The sequence below is a fragment of the Zootoca vivipara genome, chromosome 9 (genome assembly GCF_965207765.1).
Source record: "Zootoca vivipara chromosome 9, rZooViv2.hap1.1, whole genome shotgun sequence".
Classification (NCBI taxonomy): domain Eukaryota; kingdom Metazoa; phylum Chordata; class Lepidosauria; order Squamata; family Lacertidae; genus Zootoca; species Zootoca vivipara.
In genome coordinates, this window is record NC_142592.1 from 46,850,494 (window position 1) to 46,875,368 (window position 24,875).

The 24,875-nt window shown below is 44.5% G+C and overlaps 1 protein-coding gene across 2 annotated transcripts in view; it reads left to right on the forward strand.

The window, feature by feature from the left end:
- Positions 1–24,549, forward strand: part of LARGE1 (LARGE xylosyl- and glucuronyltransferase 1) — a 315,504-nt gene extending 290,955 nt beyond the window's left edge. For both annotated transcript variants that reach the window (XM_035126642.3, XM_035126643.3), the window contains exons 13-15: positions 10,416–10,562; positions 14,742–14,937; positions 22,842–24,549. In XM_035126642.3, coding sequence (XP_034982533.1) covers positions 10,416–10,562; positions 14,742–14,937; positions 22,842–23,039 — 541 coding nt within the window. In that variant the 3' untranslated portion in view covers positions 23,040–24,549. The remainder of the gene's footprint in view (positions 1–10,415; positions 10,563–14,741; positions 14,938–22,841) is intronic.
- Positions 24,550–24,875: the final 326 nt, after the last annotated feature.

Sequence of the window (24,875 nt, forward strand, 5' to 3'; positions counted from 1 at the left end):
CTGCCACCCTTCATCCGTAGATCCCAGTTCAGTTCACAACATAAAATTGCAATATAAAAAAAACACAAAATACATAAGAAAAATTGGGGGGGAAAGCCAACCCAAATCAATAATCTTCCCCTTCCACAGCACAATCAGCTAAAGGCCTAGTTAAAGAGGAACATCTTTGTCTGGCGCTCAAAGATGTATAATGAAGGTACCAGCTGAACCTCACTGAGGAGAGCATTCCACAAACGGCGAGCTACTGCAGTAAAGGTCCATTCTCATGTTAATACTCTCCACAGAGGCGGAGCTAGTTGCTCCGGCACCCAGAGCGGCACATATGCTGTGGGGCCAGGGGGCGTGGTGAGTGTCCTGGGGGCGAGACGCCCTTGGGGGGGGCAGAACGAGCTGCCCATGGGGGTGGAGCGAGCCGCCCATGGCGGGCTGCTTCCTGGGCGTGGGGGAGAGGGAGCCACACCGCTTTGCCAGCAGCCTTCCTCCCTTCCCTCTTCCTTTTGACAGCTCGGGGGAGGTTCCCCCCCCAAGCAGCCCGGGAGGGGGGGCAATGGTGTGCCACCCGCCTGCAACTCCCAAGTCTCCCCTGAGCTGTCAAAACAAAGAGGGAAGAGGGGAAAAGGCTGCCGGCAAGGTGGCGAAGCTCTGCCTCTTCCTCTGATGGCTCGGGGCAGGCTTGGGAGTCACGGGCGGGCAGCGTGCCGAATGTCACCCCCCTCAGTGATGACACCTGGGGCGGACCATTCCCCCCCCTTCCTCTGCCCCTGACTCTCCAGACCTCTCGTGGAGGAGGCACACAAAGAAGGGCCTCAGAGAATGATCTCAGGGTAGGTTCATGTGGAGAGAGGTGACCCTTGAGGTATTGCAGTCCTGAGCTAAATAAGGCTTTATAGGTCAAAAACAGCACTTAGAATTGGACCCGGAAACTAATTGGCAGCCAGTGCAGTTGGGCCAGAAGCAGTGTAATACAAGCTGTCTTAAGCAACCTGCCTGCCAAATTCTTCACTAGCTGAAGTTTCTGAACCTTCAGAGGCAGCCCTATGTATAATACATTGCAGTCATCTAACCTGGAGGTTACCAGACATAAGTTAGTCTATCCCTGCCCAGATAAGGCAATCTGTGCTACTGAGGATTCATTCATTCATTCATTCATTCATTCATTCATAATAGGCACTTTCATAAAATATGTTGAAGTGGCTTGCAACATACAAAATATAATAAAATCAGTTGATAAATTTCCATAAAGCATAATTAAATTACCCTGTGCCCCACCCATCCCGCAGCCACCAGGAAGCAAGAATATTATAGAATACTCAGTGCTCTATCACACAGAACAGTTTGTGATAGTAGAAATGGTCAAATTTAAATACAGTGGTACCTCTACTTAAGAATGACTCGACTTACGAATGTTTCTACTTACGAATGGAGCTCCGTCCGCCATATTGGATGCTGTTTAGATAGGATTTTTTCTACTTATGAATTTTTAGATAGGGTTGCTTCTACTTACGAATTTTTTCTCCCAATGCATTCCTTTGGGATTCGACTTACAATTTTTTTCGACTTACAAATGTGCGTTCGGAACGCATTAAATTCATAAGTAGAGGTACCACTGTATTACAAAACATGAATTTGTATTCAAAATTGTGAGTCTAGATAATATACTGTACTCCAAAGGGAGATTGTGAAAGTCTCTACTATGAGGCACTTTTAAACATTAAAATGCTCAAAAGCTACACTAAATGTACAATCACATCCTGAAATGGCATGGAAATGGACCTGGTGCCCCACAGGTCTCTCCCATCTCTGGTATCTATTCTTCTAGGATGTCTTTAACAAGAGGGGATGTGAAAAATGTTATTGAAGTTGTTATCTCCCTGACATACTGTTAACCCAGCACTGTACCTTGAAAATGGAGCTGTGATCCAAGCAGGTTAGATAAGTGATTGAAAGATAAGATCTTGTCAAAGCAGAATAATTACTACCCTGAACTTTGGAGGTGGGGGGAGGACTTCAATGTGTATGGTGGTATAGCAATAAATATGAACAATTTGGGTTTCGTGGTCTTCAGCCCTCTGCTCTATTTACACGGCTTCTCTTAACGAAGATTCCCCCCACCCTTTACCTTCTTCCAATACATGGAACAAGGAGGACACCATGTGGTCAGAAAAATGATCCAATATCCTTGATTTTCATGAGCTGCTTCTTTTAGAGAGGGTTGTTGTTGTTTTTACCCAACTTTTATCAAACCCTTTTTTACTCCTATTACATCTTGTTTTTCTGCCCATATCCATTTTAGTACAAGTGATAGAGTCTCCTGATAGATACTTTCCATTCATTATTTGCTGCCTGCAGTTTAGCTGAAAGTTTTATGAACCACTTCACTTTCTCCTGTTTTGGATTCCATGTTCCAGGACCACCTTGGCTAAGGACAATGTGTGCATTCTCAAACTCAGCTGAGCAGAATCTACAGTCCTTGCAACAGGCCCTGCTCAGGAGCTGTTTCAAATGCTTAGAGCCAGCAATTTCTGCACATTTGTGTGCAAGCACACACATGTTTATGTCAGCTCTGGAAAGTGAGAGGTGAGCTGTGTTTTGTGCCTTGGAGAGTCTTAGAAAAGTCTTCCAGTTCAAGGTGCTGAACACGCAAACCAACTTATTGATTAGAAAATAGATACTGAATAGAAAAACCATCTAATTTTAGGATGCTCCACTTTGGTCCTTTTCTGTCGCATCTTGAAATGTAGTTATTACATGTCAATTTGTGACTACTCTCTCTTTTGCTCCATTGCTTATGCCCTAACATAGAAGAATTCCCTTCCCCTGAAAGACCACATACCACTGGTGAAACAGTTCTGAGGGGGTAATATAAAATATATATTTTTTGGGTTATTCTTGAACAATTAAGTTACACTTTGGGTCTCCTGCACCTCTCTGTACCACTGCAGGTGTGAGGAGGAAATTGGAAGCTCATGATTTCATTTTTAACTAACAGTTAAACAGTTTAGCATTGTATCCAGTTTGTTAGTTATGCCCACAATTTATATACCGCTGAACTATGATTGCCTCTGAGTGGGTTACAAGGACACAGTACAAAAATATGCAAATCAACTTACACAAAATAGCATAACAAATACTGTGTTCAAAATATCATAGTGGATCCTAATACCACAAAATGAAATCCCTATTTGTCCTAGCCTATCCTGACAGAAAAGTAGGCAACAATACCACTTGAAAATAAACTCTATTATAATTCAATGATCTTTTACAATCTGGTTTGACTACATAGACTTACAAACTACATTTCCGAGCACAATTCAAAGTGTTGGTGCTGACCTTTAAAGCCCTAAACGGCCTCAGTCCAGTATACCTGTAGGAGCATCTCCACCTCCATCGCTCTGTCCGGACACTGAGGTCCAGTGCCGAGGGCCTTCTGGCGGTTCCCTCGCGGGGAGAAGCCAAGTTACAGGGAACCAGGCAGAGGGCCTTCTCGGTAGTGACACCCGCCCTGTGGAACGCCCTCCCACCAGATGTCAAAAAGAAAAACAACTACAAGACTTTTAGAGGACATCTGAAGGCAGCCCTGTTTAGGGAAGCTTTTAATCTTTAAGATTATTTTAATATTTTAATATTTCTGTTGGAAGCCGCCCAGAGTGGCTGGGCTGGGGAAACCCAGCCAGATGGGTGGGGTATAAATAATAAATATATTATTATTATTATGTTGTTGTTGTTGTTGTTGTTGTTGTTGTCTTCTACTAAGTCAGATCAGACAAGATGGTTGGACAGTGTTCTCGAAGCTACGAACATGAGTTTGACCAAACTGTGGGAGGCAGTGTAAGACAGGATTGCCTGGCGTGCTATGGTCCATGGGGTCACGAAGAGTCAGACATGACTAAACGACTAAACAACAACAACAAGTCAGATCACTTTTCCGTCCAGCCCAACAGGCAGCAGCTCTCTGAGGTCTCAGGCAGAGACCTTTTCCAGCTTCAGTCTTTTGCGCTCTAGATCAGGGATGGAGAAATCTTCACATGGTCCTCCGTATGCTGTTGCACTCCAGTTCCTATCAGTACCAGCCAGCAATTCCAGTGGTCAGGGATGATGGGACTTGTAGTCCAAAGACAAGTGGAGAGCCTGTGGTTCCCATTCAATGATGCAAATGCTGGAGGCTGAGTCACCACTTCACTGAGTCATTGCATAATCATTATTATTGCTTATCGCTTCATCATTTAGCTCATGATCTGCAGTTTGGTCAATACATAGCTTTTTGTTGAAGGGTTGTTACAAGCATGCCTTGGGATTTCAGGGGGGCATTGTTGCTTTGAAAAATCATAAATACAATTTTCCACATGTTCTTTCTTTCTCTTTAGAATGTGGGTGAGAAGTAGGTGCTGGAAAGCAGATATTTATGTGTGAAACCTGAACCAATCTGCTCAGGCATTGTATAGAAATAAATACATAGGCTGCACAAATCTTTCTACTTCAGACACCCCGGCACATAATATAAATATATTAGAAGTACTGAGTCACACTTGAGTCAGCTTACAGAAGCACTATGTTTAATGCAAGTGTGATTGACTGAAACTCTCCTTAATTGAGCAAACTGGAAAGAAATGTCCACTAAATGAGTTTATATAGATCCTCAGCATGAAGCCTCAAATTCAGATATAATATCCTGAGTCTTAACATAGATCCTTTCCCATTATGAAGCTCATATACTGTTGACATTCCAGTACTGCCTAGTAATGGAACCAGGCAGCTCTTCAGCCCAAGGAATAACAAAGTTCACATACTGCTCATTTCCCATTTCTGGGTGAGGCTTACCTTCCTTAGCTTACACCAGGCATCCCCAAACTGCGGCCCTCCAAATGTTTTGGCCTACAATTCCCATGATCCCCTAGCTAACAGGACCAGTGGTCAGGGAAGATGGGAATTGTAGTCCAAAACATCTGGAGGGCCGAAGTTTGGGGATGCCTGGCTTACACCTCTCATTTTGGCACTTTGGACATAGAATCATAGAATTGTAGAGTTGGAAGGGACCCTGAAGATCATGTAGCCCAACCCCCTGCAATGCAGGAATGTGCAGCCGGATTGAACCTGCAACCTTGGCATTATCAGCACTATGCTCTAACCAACCAAGCTACCTAGTGAGTTGCAACTGTCATGGCCTTGCCCTAGGAACCCTGAGAATTATAGTTGGGTGAGGTGTTGAGGATTCTCTTGGAGATCCCTGTCCCACTCTAGAGCTGAGAGAACTTTTGGCTCAACTTGGGGGCAGACAAAACTAAACCTCTACCCTGTTTTGCTGATGGGAGGGTGGGACTGGTGTGGAGTTTGTGGGTGGCTCATTAATAGCAACAGAGTAACTCATTCTTTCTTAAAGTTGGAGGGAGTGTGCCTGATAGCTGCAGGAAATCACTTTTTTTGTGTGGTAGCCATCATTTCCCACATTAACACACAATGTCCTCAGATGATGCAACGCAACATCTGAGGGCTCTGACAGGATCCTAGAGTCCTCCTTCCCAAAGCCTAGTTAGCACTTGCCCAACATTGGGAAGGAGGACTCTAGGATCCTGCCAGAGCCTCACCCCTCCACCCCAAAGCCCAGCACCTCCCTTACCCAGCTTTGGGAAGGCACCATGAGGGCTGGGGTGGGTGTCAAATCTTGGCCTTGCATAGGTCTGTCCCTGGTCTGGGGCACTATGTGCAAAGCAAAATGGCAGGTGGGCTCTTGCCACAGGGTCTCTCTTCTTACTATTACGGGAAGCAGCGGGAAAAGCAAGAAAGAAAGAAAGAAGTCAGTGTCCCACTGCTGCCAGTGGTGCTCACTGACAGATTCACCCACCCCAAGTTTGTTTAGCTCATCTAGATTATCACAGTTTGTAGAACTTTAGGAGAGGAATAGCAGGGGCTATATGGGAGAGTGGTCTATTGGGAACTTGGTCATGGCAGCAGCTGAAGTGGTTACCAGGAGAGGGACGTGCAGTGGCAGAGCTTCCTGCTCTGGCACCGGGGAGGGGGGAGAGCAGGTGGGGGCAGGGCTGGCGTGCATTCTGGGGGCAGGGACTGCTGCCCGTAGGGGCGTGGTGCACGTTCTGGGGGCAGGGACCGCTGCCTGCGGGGGTGGGGCGCCCAGCATGGGCGGAGGGTACAGCCGCAATGGCGCCCTCGGGATCACGCTGCCCGGGGCGGAGCGCCCCCATCGCCCCTCCCTTCCTACGCCCCTGGGGACATGACCAACCCGCTCACCATTGGAAACAAGGCCCAGGCTTCCACTGGTGCCAGTGCCACACACTATGTGCATTTTAAAGCTGTTCTCTACAGCAGTGTTTCTCAACCTTTTTTGGGCCACGGCACACTTGTTCCGTGAAAAAAATCACGAGGCACACTACCATTAAAAAAGTTAAAAAATTAACTCTTTGCCGCCCTATATTATAATTATGACTGTAAGAAACACTTGCCAAATATTGCTTTCCGGCGGGTCAAGCTCATTGCGGCCACGGGCAGGGCGGGAGAAAGCGAGGCAAAGATGGGGGTGTGGGATAAAAGGAAGGAGGGGAGAGGGGAGCGCTTAGTGTTGGGAGAATGGCAGCTGGGCTGGAAGAGCGGCGGCGGCGCCTGCGCGTGCTCCCTCCTCGCGCGCTCTAGCTCTCCGCTGCCGGGTTGGCGCCTCGCAGTTCGCGAGCTACCTGCGCGCGCGCCTGCCTCGCCTTGCCGCGACTTGGCCAACTTTTCTGCCCACCAGCTCTCGCCTGCGCCCCCTCTCCCCCCTCCCGCCCCCTCTCCCCCCTCCCACTCTCGGCGGCAGATCCCTTTACCTTGGGAGAGGAGGGAGCCTGGGTGCTGTACGGCGGCGCTGCTCTCTCTCGGGGGGTTTTCAGCAGCCGTAAAGCGGCGTGAGAGAGAAGCGGGCGGCTTTCCCTCGGTCTCCCTCCCAAAATTTATTTGCAAAAAAAAAGGGGAGGCTCTGGCCGGCTTCCTGCAGCTAGAGCGAAAGGGGACCACGATGCTGCAAAATCGCCCTTCTCACGTCACGGCACACCAGCCAGCTTCTCGCGGCACAGTAGTGTGCCGCGGAACAGCGGTTGAGAAACGCTGCTCTACAGCTGTGTGGCTTATAGATGAGACACATGCTTTTAGTAGCAATCTGAAGATCCAGCATTACTGCAGTCTACCTCGAGCAGGGCAGAAATCAGAGCTGTTGAATAATGCTGTGACCATAATCATCATCCATATGTGTCACAATATGTTTCATGTACCAAGCATATTTAAGAGCATCCTAGTCATATACCTGTAGCCATTTGACTGCCACTCTAGTGGTACTTTGTCTCCCATTTCTTCTTAACCATTGGTTACATCTTCCTTTTTATAAAGGACAAGAAAGGGGCAGGGCAGGGTCTTTTTATGCTACTAATGCAACAAAGGTCTTGACCCTTTCAAAGTATTCCCACAATTCCAGAAACAACATCAAACACAAGGTGCTATTTTCAAAATACTACTTACGCTGCCTTCGGGTGCTTTAGATTAATGCTAAACTGCAGGAGAGCGGGTGTAGTAATAGTACTGCTAGGTAGAAGTACCAACTCTTGTGATATGTGTGCAACGGTTGTTGTTTTGGCAATGCACACAGACAGATCTTGCAGTGCCCTGATTTGCCATTTGGACCAACATCAGTCATCACACAGTGATCAGCATACAGTTGCAGTGTAGCTTCTGGGTGTCAGCCTAGAGAACTGATTGCCTGGAAATGTCCTGCAAAACTTATCAGCACTTGTAGGAATCCAGTTCTGTCTCCTGTTTGCACACTAAAGCTGAGGAAAGCCTACAGTAATAGCAGAGAAAGTCAAGATAATGATCTACAGATTAGGACAATATGAAAGCATTTTAACTAGTTTAGCCCCACTGCATTTAATGAGATGCAAATGGCTTCAGTGCACCTTCTTCCTGCTTCAGTACGTTGTGGGTCTTGCCAAGTTCTGTGCCAAAGCTACAGAAGAAGGCACAAGTTAAAGCAGTGGGTGGAATCATTAAGAGTGTCACGAACGCTGAATAATTCTGGCAGCTGGAGGAGGCTGGTTGTAAAAGAACTTTCTATTTAGAAGCAGTTGCCTGGGTCAATTAGAATTGATGGAAAGTAGGGGGGGAAGAAATAGAAGGAAAAGTACCCAAAACTTATAATGGGAAGCTGATAAAATTCAATAACCTTTGCACACTGACAAGGAAATTTGATGCAGACTCTTCAAACAACTTTCAGAAAAGTTTCCCAAGAGTTACCTCATTTTATGGAACATCCACACAGAGGACCTGAGGGAAAATCTTTGATTGGTAACTATTATGAAATCCCCAAAACTTAAAGTTTATTCAGACAATTTACTTCCCAACCCCACAGCAGATGTGACAGCAAATCCTAGGATGTGACTCCTTTTCATTTGTAATAATCAGGATCTTCAACTTGGAGCTCTTGAGTCTGCTAATATTTTCCTTGGAGGCTCACAGCAGTATCATAAACATCATTACAGTTAATCCTGTTAAGGGGAGCGGAATTTGACATAAGTGGAGAACGAGATTTTATTAAGGAATTTGTTTTATAAAAAAAAATGATGCTGCACTGTTTCTTCTGACAACAGCAGTCAGACCCATGCAGATGTTCTGTTAGCCACCTGTGTGAGCAGAATATGCGTCTATAATATAATAATTGTGGTGTCCTGGTTAAAGTGTTGGACTAAGATGACCTGGTTTCAAATCTCCACTCAGCCATGAAGCTCAGTAGGTGATCTTGGGCCTGTCACACTCCTTTTCTCTCCACTTAACCTACCTGCAGGGCTGCCCACTCATGAGGTAGAGTGAGGTAGCTACTTTGGGTGGTGGAAACCCAAGAGGCAGATGCCCTGCAGACACCTACCCACTGCTGGCAGCAGGGAGAGCTCACTGAAATCTTGCAAGATATCACAACACACACATGAGAATTCAGCAAGATCTTGCAACATTTCAGTGAGATCTCACCAGAAGTTGTCACAGCTGCCACCACCACTTCATGGGTGACGCCACACAACCCAGGTAAGGGAGGTGGCACTGTGACACATTCCCATTTTGCCCCAGGTGGCAAAATGGGACACATCACCCCTGCCTACCTCACAGGGTTGTTGTGAGCATAGAATGGGGAGAGAAAGAACCATATGTGCCATCCTGAAGGAATGGTAGAATATAAACATAATGAATAAAATAAAATATCCCAATCTGCAGGAGACATTTGAATGGCCATTCAAGAAGAAATAACTCAGTTGTTGAGCATGTGTTTTATAACAACAGGCATTTTTATTTATACCCCACCCATCTTCCAAACACAGCAAAACGTCAAACATTAAAACCTTCTTGATACAGAGCTGCCTTCAGATGTCTTTGGGAAGTTGTGTCTGTCTGTCTGTTTGACTTCTTGTCTCCAATACCCTGAAGAAGACCATGAGATGTTCAAAACCATAGAAGAAAGTGATAGGCAACCCATGCTGTCCTGCCACCACAGTCAACCTCCCTGAGTGAAGGTTTCATTTCCAGCTGTTGCAACCAATATCCCACTAGCAGGCCTGTCTTGTTTGAAGAATCTGAAGAGAAACAGGACAAAGGTCTTCAAGCAGGAATGAAGAATCTGTGACCTTCCAGACATTGTTGGACTACAGCTTCCATCATTCCTGACCATGATGATGGAAGAGTCCAACAACATCTGGAGAGTCACAGGTTTAAAGATATCCAGATATGAGGTTTGAGCTCAGACTCAAAGCAATGGAAAATCACCTCACAATGTATGACCTCAGGCATGAAATAACAGCTCAATGAGCTCCAGTTTAATTAATGTACAAAATAAAGTTTGATAAGTAATCCACCTCCACCACCCCTTGACTGGGAGAGAAAACTGTACAAAGTAATTCTTGCAGAAATAACTCAGGAATTGTTAGAGGGTAGAAATGTTGAACACTAATGCTTGGTGTTTTTTTTCTAATGTGACTTCTGTGGACCTCAGCAACTGACAAATTGTGTACTTTTAAAAATCCCAATGGCAAAATTAATAGTCTTCCTAACATTTCCTCTTTGAGCAGTGATTTTGCTAGTGCGTATGAGCTGTGTGGCAAAGCAGAAGCTGTGCATGTCTTCACAGGGGAAAAATGGAAACCACTATTTGGCCATAACAGGGAAGCCTGGAGAATTGGTAGTACATGCCTCCAGTGATGCCTGTTTCCGCCACTTATCTGCAAAAGCTCCAAATGCAAATGAGAACTTGCAATTTAGACAATGGGTGTATAACAAATGCAATGTACTCACTGGGAGCTAATACCTCTCAACTGTATTTGTTCAGGTAAGTCTTTATAAAGCTAATTAAAGATTCTGCTAATTGGTTTTGGTTTTTTCTTTTCATTTTTCTCCTCCAGGAAATCTGTTGTCCAACTGGACTTAGCCAATACAAAAAAGGCTCTCATTGTACCTGCTTTTGAGACCCTCCGCTATCGCCTCTCTTTTCCCAAGTCAAAAGCAGAGCTGTTGTCTATGTTGGACATGGGGACCCTCTTCACATTCAGGTACTGCATGCATCTTTTTAAAAAACAACACCCACCCACTCACCCGCAGTCAGGGAATACTAAGGCTTTGTTAAAAGCATATAAAAGTTTGTGAAAACTGACTCCCATGCTTTATTGCAGGGGTGGGGAGCCTGTGACCCTCCCTAGTTGGACTACAAGGCCTATCCTTTATTATCATTGGCTATGCTGGCTGGAGGCTATAGCTTCCACACCCTTTCTATTGCTCCATCTCAACCAGCAAAACTCATCCCTTTTTCTGTGATGTAGGAGGTTCTCCAGATGAGGGAGTCAATAACAATTGCACAATGACCCCTGGGAATGCCTTTGTATTTTTCTTGTTCAAACTTGGTGCAAACTTGATAAGGCTGTGAAGATCACTCAGCCTTAGTGATTTCAGTGGAGTATATACAGAATGAGATGTACACAAGCATGAAAGGTCCAAGCCATATGGAGCTGCCTAAATTGTACTGAATATGGAGCTTTAGCATTTGCCAGCACTGTTCTTTGCCAGTTAGGTTGATACAACATCTCATACTTCCATCATTTAAAAATGAATGAGGGGGTTTGCCTGGTTTCCATTACTGGGACCAGGCAAGGGGGTGAGTTAGTGTCTCCCAGCTATGCCTGCCTGGGAATTTAGGACAACAGCAACAGAGGCTGGAGTATCAGGGAGGGGAGATTGCTGTCATCCTTGGGAATTCTGTATCCCTCTCCAGGCCTCTGAGACAGGTGGGTACTGATTTGGAGTGTGTGTATCTTATGTTTGTCACTCAGGGCAAATGGGGGTGCTATCACCCATGTGTGTACCACTCACCCCACTATCCTGAAACCTCCCATCCAGAGTTTTTGCAAGTGGCCCTGGCCTTGGTGTTGAGGACTCCCAAGTTGATCACTCAGGGAGACTTCAACATCTGCTTGGGACTGCTCAGAACTCAGGGCTTTAAATACTTTAAAAGAAACATTTTTTAAATAGTTCTTCTTGGCAAAGGCACAATAATTAAGTGTCCTCTTTTGATGGTTCATGTTGAATCTTACATAAAAGACCTAGAACATTCTTGACCCCTTATGAGTGTGTCTTCCAACCCATTTTTGATGATGGGGCCTTTTCAAGCCTTGCTGACATACATGAGGGCTTCTTGGTCTTAGTGTTCAGTGGAGTGCTCCCATTCCACATAGCTTTGTCTTCAAACACTTAACAAGTCCAAACTGAATAGTTGATGAATGTGAGGAGGAAGATTGTGTGTTGATACAAAAGAACAAAGCATGTGCCAAAAATACTCTTGCCTCTTGTGTTTCCTAAATTGTGTAACAATTTAAAAGATGATTATTATTATTTTTGTAATTAGGAAAATAACTGAATCTTTCCTAGTTAAAAAAAAATCTACTGGGAAATAAAACCTCCAAGTGTTGACCTCACTTTTATGATCCCTCATCAATCAAATTTTCCACTTGCATAGCATTTATTTTCCCATTAGGGGCTTGCCTCTTTTTTCTAATTAACAACGGAGAACAAAGGTGGGCTGGGCTTCTGTGCTATTATCATCATTGCACAGTTAGTTCTCCCACTTTTATTGGCCTGTCTAATTCTTCCAAGTCCTATTCACCCACACCCACCCCGCCCGAAAAGCAGCTGACAATTTCCACCTCTATTTTCAGGTTGGCTTAATAAGTCATTAGTAACTATTGAGGCCAAGTTGATGAGGGAGGGCTTCCGTGACAATGATTGCTGATCATGCCTGCAGCATCCCAAAACCCTCTCACCAAGTGCTAGATTGCAATCTTTCCCTCAGTGAAATTGCTTTTGTCACCTCTTTCCCAAATTCATGACCTTTCCTGCCTTTGGGCAGCAGAGAAATATAAAGTACTTCTCCCTTGTAAATTCCCCCCTCCCACCCTCTCAGTCCACTTCTCAGCAAATCCTGTGGTTGCCTGGCTATTCTAAGTATTTCATAACTAGAGATTAATGTATGACTCCAATCTGCCTTTTGTACCAAGCCATTCATATTAAAAGTGACCAGCTCCCTTGCGGCAGGAAGAGTCAAACTATTAAGCTTTGGCCTGCTAAAGGGGACATCCAGGTGGTTAGGCTCTTCAGCACAATGAAAGTCCAGTCAAGTGAGTTGTTGCTGCTCCTAGGTCCACATGCGAAGTTGCTACCAAACTACATGCATCACCAGCATGGTGTAGTGGTTAAGAGCTGGTGAACCGGGTTCGCTTACCCACTCCTCCATATGCAGCTGCTGGGTGACCTTGGGCTAGTCACACTTCTCTGAAGTCTCTCAGCCTCACTCACCTCACAGAGTTTGTTGTGGGGGAGGAAGGGAAAGGAGATTGTTAGCCACTTTGAGACTCCTTAAGGGACTCTTCATCATCATCACCACCACCACAACCACCACATTCATGCTGGGGTGGCCTATTCTCCCTTTTCCATGGTTACAAGAGCGTCAGTGCTATTTATGCTGTTGAAGGAGTTGTGACTGTGGTATCTGGGGCTAAGGCACCTGGAGAAGGCACTATAGAGTGTTTTCTTATTATTCAGCACACACCCTCATCCCAGGGAGCTTATGTACTAAGCAGAGTATTTTGTTCTGATTCTCATGTATAGCAATAATGGCTTGTCCATGGACTCAGCTATACAGCTGCTAATAAAACGTTTTAAGTGTGTTGTAAAATGCATTATACAAATGTGACACTAGATGGCAATTGTGAGCTATGGCAAATTCAATATGTTTTTGTAAACTTTTTTAAAAAGCATTTTCACAATATATTTTTTTATATGTGTGTAGATCCCATCCATGTCTGTTAGGCTTACATGGGCAAGGGTACATCAAAAGGCCCTGGTTGATGCTCCCTTTCTTTGTATAGCTGCAACCACTGGATTATTCAGTTCACAGTGGTTTATTAGGGACAGGGTGCAACATCATACTCTGTTTCCAGGGCCCCGATCCTGCATCTGTGCAGGGAGGAAAAACAGAGGGCAGTGTGTCAGTCCCTGCTGGTCCTCCACAATGTCCAAAGCTTCATGTGTGACCACTCCATATAGATGAAAATTGTAGTCCCAGAAAACAAAATTGTAGTCCAATATTTCACACCCAGAAAAAAGCATCTCCATGAAAAGGCAAGGATAATGATTTTTAGTGTACAGATTCTGGATATCTTCTGGAAAATGTCTAGATGGTTTGGGATCTATACAACTAGGATTTTGCTTTGTTGTAATTTGTTGCTGTTTCTTCAGTTCCTAGTAAAACATGGCTACAGTATAGCAGAACCTGCTACTACAAAGATGCAATTCATTTGTGCTTACTCATTAGCTAGTTCTGTGGAACAAACAAACTATCCCAAGGATTCCTAGCTTAAGCCAAATTTCCATGTCAAGCCCAACATTTTCAGAGAGTCCGTGGGTGAACTGAGATGTTTGACAGGAACATGTCAAGTTGACTTGACTGCATTGGTTCTTACGATAAACATTTGAGCGCACTGTAATACATGCTGCCCGTGATGTAATTATTTCTTGGTTTAATCAATAATCATGTGGTGAGGGCCCATGTCAGTGATTTCAGGAAAGGCACAAGTGCAAGAGAAAATTATTGATCGTTGTCTTAATGGGGTGAGCTCAAGCTGTGCTTGAATAGGCCTTGCTGTGACGTGAATAAGATTAAGAAAATATAGAAGGATGCCTTCCTGTAAATTGAATTGATTGTCTTAGATGGAATTGTGTAGATGGCACATAGCAACAAAACGAGAACTGTGATGGCACTGAAAGTATTTATCAAGGCTTTGTTTAATGTGTTTATCAATCTGAATTTCTGTCATGATATCAAAGAAATGCCCCTTCAGAATTCTGCATGCCTTGGAAACAAGCTGCAGAATTAAAAACAAGCCTTTATCACCACTAGGAACAATATGTTAGCTCATTTTCAGTTGCTTTATCTCAAAGCCAACATCTCATTCCAGGGCTGGAGTTACTTTAAAACATGGAAGTGAAGTGTCATACTGTATTACAAGAATGCTCCCCTAGTCAGTCATGGTTTCCCTTTTGCTCATTAGAACCATGTGTTCGATGCTATAGCCCTAATGTCCATGTTTTCAGCTATTTCATGAACAGTCAATGTAAGGTAGTTTCCAGCATTTGCCCCATTTCAGTGAATCGTCTGACCAATGATTTTACATCTGTTCAAGGTATCACGTCTGGACAAAAGGGCATGCACCAACCAATTTTGCCAAGTGGCGAACAGCCACCACACCATATCGAGTTGAATGGGAAGCAGATTTTGAGCCATATGTCGTGGTAAGGCAGGACTGTCCAGAGTATGACCGAAGATTTGTCGGATTTGGCTGGAACAAAGTTGCCCATATCATGGAATTGGATGCACAGGTGAGGAGGAAATCTTTGTTCCAATATGGCATGTATGTGCAGACAGTTTAAAAGAGGCCTGCTCCTCTCCACGTTGTACAAGCTCTTGATCAAGGGTGGGGAACCTGTGGCCCTCCAGATGTTGTTGGATTCCAACTCTCATTGGCTCCAGCCAGCATTGCTAATGCTCATGGATGTTGGGAGTTGCAGTCCAGCAATATTCGTGGGGCCGCAAGTTTCCCATTGCTGTTATTGAAGGAAAATTCCTGCTTAGAATTCACTGGAAATAAAAGATGTGAGCTTTACATAAGCTGTCACAGCTAAAAGGCAGCTAATCATTGTTGACAGGAGACACATTACAATATCTCCTTATCTCTTGTTCCTGTTGGATCCTAGTCCTAATGCAACTGTGCTCAGAGATGTTGTGTGAAGATACGCCACCTCAGTTGCTTTAAGACTACCTATCAGATAGCTTCTGAACTTTTGGTTTACTGCAAGAACAAGGAGCCAAATTTGTTCTCCTTGTTCTATTCTGGCGTAAGGATGTGTGAAGAGCTCTTCTGTTAGGGGGAAACATTCAGACCCCATATTAAGGTAGCCTGAAGTCATGCCGTCCAGCAACAAATACAGTGGAACCTCGTGTTACGTACCGTCCTCCTTGCGAAAGCTTCGGGTTACGAGCTCTGCTAATCTGGAAATAGCTGTTCCTGGTTGCGAACTTTGCCCCAGGATGCGAGCGGAAGTCGCGCGCTGGCGGCGTGGTGGCAGCGGAAGGCCCCATTAGCGAAAGCACGCCTCATGTTAAGAACAGTTTCAGCTTAAGAATGGACCTCCAGAACGAATTAAGTTCGTAACCGGAGGTACCACTGTACATCGTGTCCATCTACTGGCCATGTGGCATAGCTCTTTGCCATTAAAAGTAATGCTGCACTAAATTTTCATCTTAATTCTGTTTACAGTGTAAAAGTTGTCGTTTGGGGAGAGGAATTAACCTCCCACCAAAATAAATAAAAAAGAAAGAGGCACCCTCCACACAGAAAAAAATTGTTTTTTGTGCCAAACAATGCATAGTGCAGCCAGTCACTCCCTTCCTCCCACTTTGCCCAAAAAAGGAGGTGGGGGGTTAAACCATACATGTTCAATTTTCACCTAGCATTTTAAAGCTGGAGGTCAGGTCCACAAGGAACATCCGTGTTTCTCTCATGGCAAAGCAGTTTGCCAAGATAGGTCAGGGTATACTGATAGTTTTCTGGGTTCCTTCGCTTTTTACTGCTTATCTCCCGAAGCCTCCCACACGGGAATTTCTTAAGTTGCAATGTAAAGAATGGTGGGTTCCGAAAAGCCAACCTGGTTCTCCACCAAACACTGCAAGGTGACAAATGTTTACTTTGGCTAATGCTGCCCTTGGTTATCAGGTCCTGAAATCAGTCTGGCCCCTATAAACCCCAGGCTTGGTTTTATGATTTATTTTACTTCCCTTCCCACTTGCTATTCCTCAGCAGTTTCATACCTCTGCCAGCCTGGGTTATTATTATCAGAGAAGGTCAATTTTGATCTTGGCTGTAAATATGTCATCTTATTCCATAATCTGTCAATCTATAAGGCCCTGTGCTTTGCTAACTGATCTGTTATTAAATACAGAAGAACTTCCTTTACCTAAGCATCCTTCTTGTCAAAATTCACCCTCCTAATGTTGACATGTAACAGCCTTATTCAAGGAGTCTTTGTCTTGGATGGCAATTTGGTCATTTAGTCAGCGAGGGCACATCTTCTGTTTAATCACAGCATATTTGAAAGTTTGTATCTCTAGTCACATAGCAACCTTGGAGTTCCCACTCTACATTCTATGTCCATACCTGGGAAAAGCAGTAGGACCACAGAAAGATGTATTCTACTAAGTCAGGCCCCACTGGTCCATCTAGTTTAGTACTGTCTATACAAGGTGACCGTGGCTCTCTAGGATTCTGATATTAACAATGTGGGAATTTTGCATGTACCTTTTTTTACTCTACCACTGATTTTACTCTACCACTACCTATGGTTCAGGAAGCTTTTTGGAGAAAACTACTGCTCTAGGACAGTGTTTCTCCACCTTTTTTGGGCCACGGCACACTTGTTCCATGAAAAAAATCACGAGGCACACCACCATTAAAAAAGTTAAAAAATTTAACTCTGTGCCTATATTGACTATATATAAAGTAATTCTCTTTATATATAGGCCATTTGTTAATGCCCTTTGTTGACTTTAAGCCTGGGTGGCTCTTTTTAATTTTTTTGCCTTGCCACACAGTACAAACATTCTCAGGCGTTAGGGGGGAAATGGGGGGAAGGAGACTCCGGTATTAGGCCCAAAGGCCTCAGGGCCACTTACAGCACTGCTAAAAGGCAGAATGAAAAGCCCTCAGGTCAAGGGGAGCTTCGCAGGGGCCCCGACTCCGCGACCCAAGAGGGAACGAGGGTGCCACGCGGGGCTCACAGGAGACCCCTCCCCTCGAGAGGAAAGAGGCGTGTCCCGGGTGTTTCTCTCCCCCCGCCAGACCTCCCTCCCTCCCTCCCCTCAGAGGCACCACTTTTCGGGCGCAGCGAAGGCCCGTTCCTCCCTGCGCACCCCAAATGCCGCCGGAGGGCCATGGCCAACGCCGCCTCCGCTCCGCGCCTGCTCGGCCTGATCCCAGGCCGCCTCTCCTGCCCTCCTCGCTTACTGCATGGTCCCTTCCAACTCTGGCGGCGGTTGGGGTGCGCAGGGAGGAACGGGTCTGCTCTCCACCTTCTCGCGCTCTAGCCTGGCTGGCCAAGGAGCGCTGTGCTGCGCTCGCCACTCGCAGGACTAGACTGGAAGCGAGTGCAAACGTCGGAGCGCGCCCTCCCTTTCCGGCTTCCTTTCCGGCTTCCTTTCCGCCCTTCTCGTCGCCGCACGCCGTGGCACACCAGCCCCCGTCTCGCGGCACACTACTGTGCCGCGGAACAGCGGTTGAGAAACGCTGCTCTAGGACAACAGAGGAATTGAAAACCTTCCACATAGGGTTAATCATCTCCTTTTTGCAGCTACCTGGATTTGCCAAACTCTGTCCACTCACTTTTTATAGACAACTTTGATGGTGTTGTTCTCAGCCTACTTACAGCATTCCTGATTTTCTCTGTTGTATTGCTTTCCTCCAGGCCTGCTTTATGCAATTTCCCCACAACTGCGTATTCAGCCTGTTCAGTGTAGCCTAGCATCACATTACAGTGGTACCTCAGTTTAAGTACACAATTGGTCCCGGAAGTCTGTACTTAACCTGAAGCGTACTTAACCTGAAGCGAACTTTCCCATTGAAAGTAATGGAAAGTGGATTAATCCATTCCAGACGGGTCCACGGAGTACTTAAACTGAAAGTACTCAAACTGAAGCGTACTTAAACCGAGGTATGACTGTACTGGATATTTTTTTCAAGACTACTGTGCCTTTAATTAGAAACTTCCTCTTTGTGGCTTCTATCTATAATTGTTTCCAGTTCAGTGTGGTGTGTTATTATTGATGATAACCCTTTTCATTGTCCTTTAATTAGTGAATTCTAGTTCCTGCTGAGGCAGCGAATTACTGATCTGCCCTCCTTGTCACCTTTCTTATTATTATTATGAAAGGATGCTATTTTGCTTTTTTTTAAAAAAAGAAAGAAAAATTAGATAAAACCTACACTTAAAGTCCCCTATTGGAGTTCAAGAACTAATTAAAGGTCAGTTCATGGACAATTAATCACTAATGCCATGTCTCTTGAACAGAAAGGAATTAGATTAGGAATAGGGAACCTGTGATCCTCCAGATGTTGCTGGACTCTTAACTCCATTAGTCCTGCCAGTATTGCCAATGCTCAGGGATATTGGGAGCTGTAGTCCAACAATATCTGGAGAACCACAAGCTCCCCATCCCTGAATTAGAGGCAGAAGTTGCAAGAAGGAAGCTTCTAACTGAAGTTGTGGGGAACTTTGCCGATTGGCATATGCATTACAAAAAAGGCCTTTGCCATGGAAATGGACAACGACATGTAATATAACACTGTATTAAATGCTTTGAAGATGCACTTATAATTTTCCTTCCGGTGGATTGCAGGAAAGCAACACTTCAGCAGCTCTAACAGACTCTTGTGTAGAAGTATCCATAGTCTAAATTGGCCAGGAACAGGCAGATTATTTGCCTTTGAATAGGCTGCAAAATTGTCAATGGGTTTAAGCTTGAGTTTCCTAAGATATAAGGTGTGTTTTTTAATCATAGAAGAGCTTTCCTCTTACCATAAGATATATAAGCAATGGAGAGAAATAACTGTACCTAGAGAGGATGGGGTTGATGAGGTGTAACAGCAACACTGCTGAATAAAGAGGATGGATGAAAGGGCAGTAGAGGAGGATGTTGATGACAGTTAAAGCCCATAGCCCTCATGCAGGAGGAGACATTAATCTTCATAAAGACTGCAAAATTCTCCAGCGGAGCTGGGAATAAGTAGATCTGACTGTAAACTAACATATATGTGTATAATAAATTTGTCATTAAAAGAAAACGAACATTGATTAAGCATATGGATTCACCTTTGCCATGTGCAATGTATCCAGACCAAGTACTACAAAGACATTACTGCTCATTTTTAACACCAGAACTAATAGTGAAGGGTGGGGAAGCTGTGGCCCTCCAGAAATTGCTGGACTACAACTCCCATCATCCCTGGCCATTGACCATACTGGCTAGGATTGATGGTAGCTGAAGTCCAACTACAGGTGGAAGGATACAGGCTCCCTCTCTTCAGTCTACCATGATGTATAAATTATGTTTGGATGCACATTTTAAGGAAGGATTTGCACATCATTTTGTGGTGATCAACATTAATCCTGGATTTGCAGGAGCGGAACAAGTGTGATGGGGAAAGGGGTTACACCTTTTTCTGAATTTCTGGGTTAAGTGAGGACGAACCCCTCCCCTAAGAATTCTATAATGTTATGCTGGTACTGTTTCACTAGGAGGCTGGTGCATTTGATGTAGACACAGATTTCAGTCCCTTTCAGAAGCCAGCCCTTCCACCCAGACTCCTGCAATAAATGCAGAGTAATTAACTTGGAGGTTCAGTTCTCTGTGGAGAAGAGGCTTTTGTGAGCAGCTCAGGTGGCCCTCGGTTGCAAAGCTGTAATTCTTTGAAATAGCAGCCCCGAGTGACTTGAGCAGCATTTCAGCTGTCATTCTTTAGTGATGGCAAAATCCCGAGATTTAATGCCCCCTGTCTTTGGATGCGGCTCAGAAATTTGCTGTCTCCTACTTCAGTACCAGAAACAGAGAAGAAATGGGCAGAGCTTAGTTTTATTCTGGTATTCTCTAAGATTCCAAAACTGGAATTCCCACATATGCTTCCATTTGCAGTTTGATGCAGTCATAATGCTGTTGTTGTTTAGTCGTGTCCGACTCTTCGTGACCCCATGGACCATAGTACACCAGGCACTCCTGTCTTGCACTGCTTCCCGCAGTTTGGTCAAACTCATGTTCGTAGCTTCGAGAACACTGTCCAACCACCTCATCCTCTGTCGTCCCCTTCTCCTAGTGCCCTCAATCTTTCCCAACATCAGGGTCTTTTCCAGGGAGTCTTCTCTTCTCATGAGGTGGCCAAAGTATTGGAGCCTCAGCTTCAGGATCTGTCCTTCCAGTGAGCACTCAGGGCTGATTTCCTTCAGAATGGAGAAGTTTGATCTTCTTGCAGTCCATGGGACTCTCAAGAATCTCTTCCAGCACCAAAATTCAAAAGCATCAATTCTTCGGCGATCAGCCTTCTTTATGGTCCAGCTCTCACTTCCATACATCACTACTGGGAAAACCATAGCTTTAACTTTGCGGACCTTTGTAGGCAAGGTGATGTCTCTGCTTTTTAAGATGCTGTCTAGGTTTGTCATTGCTTTTCTCCCAAGAAGCAGGTGTCTTTTAATTTCGTGACTGCTGTCACCATCTGCAGTGATCAAGGAGCCCAAGAAAATAAAATCTCTCACTGCATTTCTTCCCCTTCTATTTGCCAGGAGGTGATGGGACCAGTGGCCATGATCTTGGGGTTTTTTTGATGTTGAGCTTCAGACCATATTTTGCGCTCTCCTCTTTCACCCTCATTAAAAGGTTCTTTAATTCCTCCTCACTTTCTGCCATCAAGGTTGTGTTATCTGCATACCTGAGGTTGTTGATATTTCTTCCAGCAATCTTAATTCTGGCTTGGGATTCATCTAGTCCAGCCTTTCGCATGATGAATTCTGCATATAAGTTAAATAAGCAAGGAGACAATATACAACCTTGCTGTACTCCTTTCCCAATTTTGAACCAATCAGTTGTTCCATATCCAGTTCTAACTGTAGCTTCTTGTCGCTCATAGAGATTTCTCAGGAGACAGATGAGGTGATCAGGCACTCCCATTTCTTTAAGAACTTACCATAGTTTGCTGTGGTCAGCACAGTCAAAGGCTTTTGCATAGTCAATGAAGCAGAAGTAGACGTTTTTCTGGAACTCTCTAGCTTTCTCCTTATGGAGTCATAATGCTAGCTTTTTGCAAATCAGGTACCAGATTTGTGAAAGTACATCTCCTCCTTCCTCTCTTCCAACCCTTCCTTTGTCAGGCTTCATCTTAGCTTTACATCATCATACATAGTGTAACTACACATACTCATCTGCATGTGTAAACAGGTTTGCACTTGTATCCAATCCACATGGTTTTTGAGGTTATTAACTGAGGGTCATGGTGTGGATTGTGGCAAATTATACTTATCCAAAAGGTGTTTAGCAACCAGACAACAGACAAGAGCTATGCAGGGAAAATATGCAAGTATATTATAAAAATATTAATTAATTCCGAAAAACAACATCTTTTATTGGACCAGCACTTATTTAGTTAAATCTGAGGGGCAGGTAATAATAATAATCATCATCATCATCATAGTAAAAACATAATAAAAAGCATACTGACAGGACAGCCAAATATGAGTTGCAGAATTTCGTGCAGCTGTGATATGAACTTGTTTTTATTGCAGAATATGTGCAGCGCAGCATATCATAGCTAGTTTAGAGTCCTGATTAAGATGGGAATCCTGATGGTTAACTTGGGAGCAGATGTAATGCTAAACTAAAGTAAAACCAGCATTGCATCTGTATCAGCTCCACTCTATAATTATTGCCTAACAATGTAATAAACCCGCCTGCTGAATCAGGAGGTTTCTGTTCTCACGGTGGCCGACCAGATGCCTACAGGAAGCCCACAAGCAGGAACTGAGTGCAACTACACTCCCTCCCCTCCTGGTATCCATACTGCCTCCAACAGTAGAGGAAGAACCTAGCCATCAGGGTTAATAGCCATGGATAGCCTTCTCCTCTATGAATCTCATTTTCTTTTAAAGCCATCCAAGTTTTAAAGCCATCCAAGACCACTACGGTAATTTAATTATATACAGTGGTACCTCTGTTTACAACCAGTCCAGTTTACGAATTTTTCAGTTTACGAACTCCGCAAACCCAGAAATAGTGTCCTGGTTTGCGAACTTTACCTCGGTCTACGACCGAAATCCGAATAATGGGAGGGCACCGACGGTGAGAGGCCTCATTGGGGAAAGCGCACCTCGATTTACAACCAGTTTCGGTTTATGGCCGGACTTCCGGAACAAATTAAGGTCCTAAACCGAGGCGCCACTGTACTATGTGAAGAAGTGCTCCGTTTTGTCTGCCTGAATCTTCCAACCTTCAGCTTCAGGGCAGCTGTGCTACTGAAGACCCTGGTGTCTCTCTCTCTCTCTCTCACTCTCTCTCTCTCTCTCTCTCTCTCTCTCTCTCTCTCTCTCTCTGTGTGTGTGTGTGTGTGTGTGTCTAGGGAGGGAGGGAGGAAGAGGGTTATTTCAGACTTTGGCTATGATGCTCACTCTTAATGTGTCTGTGTTCTCAGGAGTATGAATTCACGGTGCTGCCCAACGCCTACATGATCCACATGCCGCATGCTCCCAGCTTTGACATCACCAAATTCCGCTCAAACAAGCAATACCGTATCTGTCTCAAGACCCTCAAGGAAGAGTTCCAGCAGGATATGTCACGTCGCTATGGCTTTGCAGCGCTGAAATATCTCACGGCAGAGAACAACAGCTAGCACCACTGCGACTGCTGTGGAAAACAGAGACTGAAAGGAGGAGCCATTGAATGTGTGCGGCCCAGTCCTTTAACCTGGAACTGAGAGACACCTTTGTTTTGGGGATTTTTTTAAAAAAACAACAACAAACAAATGCATCAAGCAGTTCTAACCGTAGAGATTTGGAACAAGATCTCTCCAGACTGTGCCACCCACCTGCCTCTCTAAGGCCTTTAGTTTCATTGCCCAGCAGGTAAATGTGCAGAGAGCAGCAGTACCTGCATCTATGGGCAGCTCCCAGGGGGGCAGGAACAGTGGGGAGTGGGCATTTGTTCTTAAAATCGCACAGCAAAAAACAAAAACAATCTTCTTTGAAGTATAGGCTTTCATGTTGCTATTTAATAATTCCACATTTTTTAAAAAAATATGTAAAGGAAGATCTTCAGGTCACTGTCCGGTGGATTAAAACAAAACAAAAAAAGTCCCTTCTAGAAACTGAATCTGCATCTGTAAAACAGCTGTTGTCTACCCCCAGAAGAATGCTATAGAGCAGGATGAACCAAATTCTGCCTGTCAGATGAAGGGGAGCTATATCTAACATAACAGGATTTGTGGTTTATTATATATTGAATATGCGCAGTATTACTGTGTACGCATTTCTGTGGCATCACACAGACATTTTTCTCTAATGCTGCAACGATGGACTCTCCTCCAGTTCCTCACTGCTGCCACCTGCTCTGGCCATGTACCTTCCTTTAAATTCAAATTGCACCCTTTTGCACTCCATGTTCATGCTGGAAGGGTGGTGCTTTTACTGCACTGTTTAACCACTGCTTCCACTAGAGAGCTTTTTCATGCACCTTTCATGAAACAAGTGGCCAAAGTGGATTCCTGACTACCATTGGTGGGGTGGGGTTATTTTTTAAAAATAAGAAGTTTAAGTATTTGTGTTGGCACACATACAAGTCATATTATTATTATTATTATTATTATTATTATTATTATTAGGGAAAAATCACAAACCATTGGCTCTTCCACAGCACACCTGCTTGCAAAAAGACTCTGTGCATTTGGCTGTAAGTGGACGTTGTCATGGAACCAGCAAGTTTAGCTTCAGTAGCCATGGGGTGCTACAGACTCTTGAGAGATTACTTCAGTAAAGGAGTTTATTGGGAGCTAAAAGGAAATAACTCCCCATTTGAGATAGGGAGAAGCAGGAGCTCTTGACGGCTTTTGTTTGGATGGAAACTGATTCAATCCACAGCCACTATTACATGTAGGAATACTTGGTGAGGGTAGGCAAGGAGTGCGAACAAGCAACACATAGCAACACACACAAAACCAGACACTGGACATTTTGTTATTATTATTTTCGTTTTTTCTTTGGAATTAATGTTGTGTTTACATGGATGGAGGAGATGAGGATTAATGCACTACCCTTACTTGGGGCTACTTGTATTTGGTTGCAATGTTATTGAGAGAGCAGAATTTGAATAAATGAGAAACATGTCTTTCTTCCTTCCCCTGACAATGCAAAAGGTCTTGCTACCACTCACCCACCCTATACAAGTCACTGTGTTTGGGTGGTTTGCTTTATGGGCTAGTCGTTTGGCTGCTGCCAGGTATGCCCTCCTGGCTTCTTCATTGCCCTATGTGAGTTCTCCCATCTGTTGTTTTAAGTTACTTGAGTGTGTGGTGGTTTTCTATATCCCGTGCTTCAGAGGCTAATGAGTGACAGCTACATTTTGAAAAAGCAAAATTGCAGCTCCTGATTAAGAAGCTGGAAGAGTTCCCTGTTTGCAAGAGACAAATACAGTTGTGTCCTATTCCTGTTTTCTTCTGATGTAACATGCATAT